The sequence below is a fragment of the Prunus dulcis genome, chromosome 2 (assembly GCF_902201215.1).
Source record: "Prunus dulcis chromosome 2, ALMONDv2, whole genome shotgun sequence".
Taxonomy (NCBI): domain Eukaryota; kingdom Viridiplantae; phylum Streptophyta; class Magnoliopsida; order Rosales; family Rosaceae; genus Prunus; species Prunus dulcis.
This window is the reverse complement of record NC_047651.1, coordinates 16,030,838-16,036,837: the sequence shown is the minus strand read 5'-3', so window position 1 is coordinate 16,036,837 and position 6,000 is coordinate 16,030,838. Positions and strand designations below refer to the sequence as shown.

Below are 6,000 nucleotides of genomic sequence, written 5' to 3'. Positions count from 1 at the left end.
AAAAATAAAAAACACAGTGAGCTTCTTTTCTTGCTTAGCGATCAGTCAGTCAATAAGGAGGGCGTGCTGTGCCCCAATATCCCTCAGCAGGCAATTGGCATGAATTTAGTAGACTTTGCGGCATCCCATGAAAAAGCGACGGTGCATTAGGATCTTGCAATAGTTGCTGTTGTTGCTGCTGAATCGACTGCTGTTGATGTTCTTGCCCACCAACCCCGGGAGACCCGAGGTGTCCGCTTCCCGGCACCTGCCCTGCGGCAGCAGGCTCCTCCTCCTCCTCCAGAGGCAGCCTCTCATAAGCTGCATTACCAAAAGACGCTGCCATGATCACCACCGGGCCCGATGCCAGGAGCGGGCCCACAACCCCTCCCCCGACCACCTGGCCCTGCACGCCGGCCAGGTATATAGTCAAACCTGAAGCAGCGGGCGGGGCAGGAGGGGGCAAAAAGGACCCGGAAAGCGACAGAATTTCAAACCTGCCGTGTAAGGTGACCACAGATCCCGGGGAGGCCGGTTGTCTTATAGTGACATTAGTGACGGTTCCGCTGCCGCTGAGGATGCAAACTCCTCTTTGCCTGCGCCTGGCAAAAGTGGAGACGCTGTCCATGATATCGCAGCCGTTGGCGACTTCCATGACGTGGGATCGGAGAGCATTGGCGCTGTCCCGGGTTATGATGATGGGGGGCTTGGCCTTGTTCTTGGAGCCCGCGGGGCGGCCCCGGGGTCTCCTCGTGATCTCGCCCTCCCCGGCACTGGTGGAGCCCAGTTCCTTACCTTCCAAGGAGGTGGTGGCGGCGGAGGTGTTCTCATCGCGATCGCGCTTGATGCCGCGGCTAATTAGGCCTCCTCCACCGCTGCTGTTCTGCTCGTCTTCAGAATTGTGGTTGTTGTGGTGGAGGTGGTGCTGGAATTGGTGGTGAGGATGTAAGTGGAGATCTCTAGAAAGAAAAGAAGGAGGCAGTGGACGCCCATGTGCTGCTACTGGATCCATATATTCGTCTATATTTTTCTTGCAAACCTAATTTTGAGCTCAGGAGCTAGCTCTCTCTAGCTCTTATATATGCAATTAAGCAAAACCCAACAACAAAAGATATTTGAGGATCGAGGGAGATAGATATGGAGGGCTTGTTCTATTTACTTTCCTTTTTTTCTTTTTTTTCCTTTACTGTCTTTTTTGGGTATTTGGTGAGGAAGAGAATGGGGCTACTAATCTTCGCCAAATTGAAAAGAAGGAAAAGGGAAAGTCTTTCTAGGGCATACCCACCAAATATTCAGCTGAAAGAGCTGAACAATCAACCATCTTTCTTCCTTGTACGAAATTACTCTTCTTCTTCTTGTTCTTCTCTTCTCATCATCATCATGTGAGTGAGTTTGCTTAACTTTGTAGTCGGTTTTGGTTAAGAATTTGGGAGGAATTAAGAAAGGAAGATAGAGAAACAAGTAAGAGAGTAGAGAAACAGAGAGAGAGAGAGAGAGAGAGAGAGAGAGAGAATTAGAGTTGTGGGATTTTGGCCATGGCCTCTCAAGGGAAGAAGGTGGTAGTGGTGTTAGTTTTAGAACTGTTGGGATTGAATGAATGAATTGAGCTTTTTGGGGTTTCGATTGATGAGAAGACTTTTGAGAGAGAGAGAGAGAGAGAGAGAGAGAGAGAGAGAGAGAGAGAGAGAGAGGCTGTTTGATTTTTGGGTTATGATGTTGGTGTGCCTTGCTGGATATAATATTTTAGGGTTAGGTCTGGAGGAATTTAATCGGATCGATGATGTGGTACCATGGATTGATGGATTGATGGGTTGATGGATGAATGAATGGTTGATGATGACACCCTCCTTCAATTAGTTTTGGTAAGACAGCGTGCGCATGGACGGTGTGTGGGTCCCACCGCCCTGCTCTTTGTCTCTTGCTCTCACTCACTCTCCCTTCCTCGGGGGGCCCCAACACCGGAGCCCCATGCTCTCCCCTAAGCTCTTTTTCTTTAGTAATTAAATTTGTCTTCTTTTGCCATGACTATGAGTCCATGGTTAATTAATTAATTATAAGCCTGCGCTCACTAGCTCATGATTTTTCTAGCGATCTTCTCTTCTTTGCTCAATCTCCTAACCTTGATTTATTGCTTAATTTTCATGTGCATATGCTCAATCTCCTAACCTTGATAACAGGCAGGCAATATATCTTTCTTCTCTCCTGCAGTCTGCATATGCCTTATTATATATATCACTAGTCTCACTCATCGATGCAGAATTTAATTAAAAACCAGGAATGAGAAACACATGCCTTCACAAAGAAACTAAGCTCATTTCTTCACCCGGTTATTTACTCCTGCTTTATTTCTCTTAACCCCTTTGTAAATTGTAAACCCAACAAAAACCTACTTCTCTCTTTAATTTTGAGCTTTTAAGACCTAATCAGTTAGCGAGTTGCAAAACTTTCAAGACATTATTTTATAGTCTATTTCGTTTATCACATGATAAACAGATATATACAAAGTGTTATGAGACTTTTAATAATTTATTCTCGGCTACAACAATACATGTATGAACTTCGAGCATAAATTAATTCATTCATTATAGCAAACTTTCCATCCGCCTACACAACCAACCAGGTGCTTTTAATTAATTAACAACTAACACCATCTAAATGTAAGCCTAATGTAAGGAAGAAAAAAAAAGGTTATAACGGAAAAGGAAGAAGACTGACTGCATGTGAGTCATGTGACACGTAATTTCTTTCACTGGAAGAAGCAGCAGCAGCAGCAGCAGGCCGGGGTGAAGTTGTCATTTCACTGCGGTTGGGGAGTCGGTCTCATGGGAAATTGAAGTGGGGCCCGCCCACGAGCAATTGGGGTCGGCGGAGGGGGAGTCAGGGCGTGTCCTACGGGCGACCCTCGTTCGTTTTGATCCTCCCTCCCTCCCCTCCATCAGTTGATGTCTTTTCAAGTTTCTGATTTTTGTGATGACGTGGCTCTCCCCGGCTCCTTCTATCTTCTCTTCCAATCCAATTATTAGTGACTTACCTAATTGATTAATGGCTTAAATGTTAAAATGATTCATATGTTTTATTTCATAGGCCAATTTAGTCTCTGTGTTATTAATTTGGCTAATTTGGTATTTCTGTTTGTATATGTTAGTTAATGTGGTCCATTCCTTTAAAAATATTAATTTTAAAAAAAATTGTAATTGATTATGAAATTTTAAATTCAAACTGAAAATTCTCTCTCTCTCTCTCTCTCTCTCTCTCTCTCTGAGACAAATCATTAAGATCATCATAGCCGGTCACCGTAAGCTTGACGGCTCTACCGCCAATTGATCATCCTGGCTGCAGCAAAAGTCGACGACATTCAGACCAATGGATCGGAGAGGAAAGAGAGATGAAGGGTGGAGTATGAGAAAATCTTAAATATAAGATAGAAGAAAATTTGCAGCAAGAAAAGAGTAGGCATCGATTCTACTAAGAACCCTTTTTTTTTCCTATAGGAATCGAGACCATTGGAGGTTGAGGTTGTGTGGGTTTTAATCATTTTAGCATTATTATTATTTGAGTTTAAAATTTTAAATTAATTTCAAATGTTCTTTTTTTAGGTTTTAACATAATTTTGACAGAAAGGATCAAATTTGTTAACAAATACAAACACAGGGACTAAATTGGCCAAATTAATAACACAAGGACTAAATTGACCGATAAGGTAAAACACAAGGACCATTTCAACATTTAAGCCTTGATTAATTACCATCAAGCCATTTTGTCGTTATTCATGCCCTTAAATGATCGGGGCATCTTATAAACCAAAACTTTCGTTAGGACAAATATTCCAACAAATTTGTACTTGCTATATAATTTCATTCAGATCTCTATTCAACATGTTTATTGAGAATTTAATATGGTACGTACATAGTAAATTTATCGAGAATTCAATATGGTAATACTAGAGTAAACATGTAAAATAATAGCATGTCATGTCATGTTGTATTCAAACTTTTGATATTTATTACATATAAAGGATAGCTTTGTTAAATGTGTTAACATACCAATAACAAAGTTGCATTACTAACCACAACTAAGTATATCAACTCATCACAAATATATACCGTCTCCGTCACCTGTATAATATTTCACTAAATCAAAGACTAATTGGTATGAAAACATATTTGTTAAGATTGTGACAATGTATCAAAAAGTAATAAAAGCAGTAACAGTGAAATCAATGGAATTTTAAGCCATTATATGATAAGCTGCATTGGAAACCATAACAGTTAAGTATAGTTACTTACTTGCATGATCTATATACAGTTAATTTATGCATGTGATTCAACATTAATTTAGGGTAGTCAATCCCAACATGTCAGCTAAAACACTAGGATATAATTGACTTTAAGATCATGAGACTTTTTGGATAAGTTCGAATTTGATGAGTTCTTTACGGTAGATTTTTGGTTAATGTGAGAATTTGAAGAAATTGGAAAGTAACCTAGCTAGTACAAGGACTTATAAAAAGTTGCCAATTAATTTTTGAGTTGAACTTAAACTTTCTTTTGTAGTATTAGAGTCAAATTTATCAACGTATGAAATCGAACGGTCATACATGTTTCATGTTTTAAATTTATTATAATATCTCTCTGTCCAAATAAACGTTTCATATAGGAATGGAATTAAATCGATGATCACAACCAACAAGAGTCGTTGATGAACAAAATTGGATTTATTTGTATAAGTTTTTTATAGGTGATCACGGCACCGTTGGATTGTTGGCATGTAGTGAGGCTCTCTCAGTTGCTGACGCAAGCGTCGAACTCAGAAACACGTGCATGGTTTTACACTTGATCGATCGCAGCTAACTTGCTTGCTTAAACTTGAATCTCTTTCGCGGAATGCAAGGAAACCAAACCTTCCAACCAAAGTCATGTCCCCATGCTTCATGCTTCTCCACATCCATACATGTCCATATATACATGGTAATGATATTCCAAATTTTTTTATTTCTTGAGGAAACAAAAAAAGAAAAGAAAAGAAAAACTATAATTGTATGCAAGATTTTTGTCTTTATGTTATAGCAAAATTGGAATGGGTTCAATCTAAATGATATCATTTTGACTGAGCTATATGGTCAGGAAAGTACATAAGTATAAAGGGTTTTTCTTTTGATGAAACATGTGTTTGTTTTTTATTTTTAATGTTTTTGGTTAGAATTAATTTTGGTTATAAATTGATGATGAATTGGGAAGCAGCTGCAGTGATGCAATTAACTTGAAAAAGTGAGGGCCATTGGAACATAAATGATATGGGAGACAGTTTGACTGCATCGTCAATGGTGCTTGGTGTAGGTTGAATGGCAAACCACAGCGTGTGGGCGTGAATGAATATGAGAGAGAGAGAGAGAGAGAGAGAGAGAGAGAGAGGCCTTTTTATGTGCTGGAGAGGTCGAATGAAATGAAAGCTCTTTGTTTGGTGTTTTGGTTTGATTTGATGTTTTGAGTGTGAGTGAGAGAGAGAGAGAGAGAGAGAGAGAGAGAGAGAGAGAGTGATCATTTTGGTGTGGGGGTGTCACTGTCTCTCACACGCGCTCAATCTTCATGAATCAATCAAACCCCCATTTCATTGCTCTATGTCACTCACACTCTTTATAAAAACAAATTTTTTTTTTTAATCATAACCTAGTTGTATCGTACGAAGATATTTAAGGTCATTTTACAATATTGGGTATTTATGTGCGAAACAAAGAGTACTAGATTTGTACTTGTGTAGGTAACTAAAAATGTGAGGGCATACTATAAATCTAGATATTAATGCAGGTTGATATTATAAACAATTTTATTGAGGATAGTCTAAACAGCGAGAGTCTACGAGAAAATGAGTTGGAATTAAGATAAGTCAAGGATTTAACTCTCTAATTCATTGAGAAATTAAAATGTATATCATATACGACCATCGCACGTATTGAGTATAGTAATAATACTACACTTCGGTTAAATATGGTAATCTCATGTATTCTAACTTTACTTTCGCCTT

General features: G+C 39.4%; 1 protein-coding gene across 1 annotated transcript; it reads right to left on the bottom strand.

The window, feature by feature from the left end:
- LOC117619498 (AT-hook motif nuclear-localized protein 22-like) lies at positions 1 to 1,581 on the bottom strand. Its single transcript, XM_034349471.1, has one exon. It carries the CDS (start codon positions 989 to 991, stop codon positions 50 to 52), a length of 942 nt encoding a protein of 313 aa, XP_034205362.1. The 5' UTR covers positions 992 to 1,581; the 3' UTR covers positions 1 to 49.
- Between the last annotated feature and the right edge of the window lie 4,419 nt (positions 1,582 to 6,000).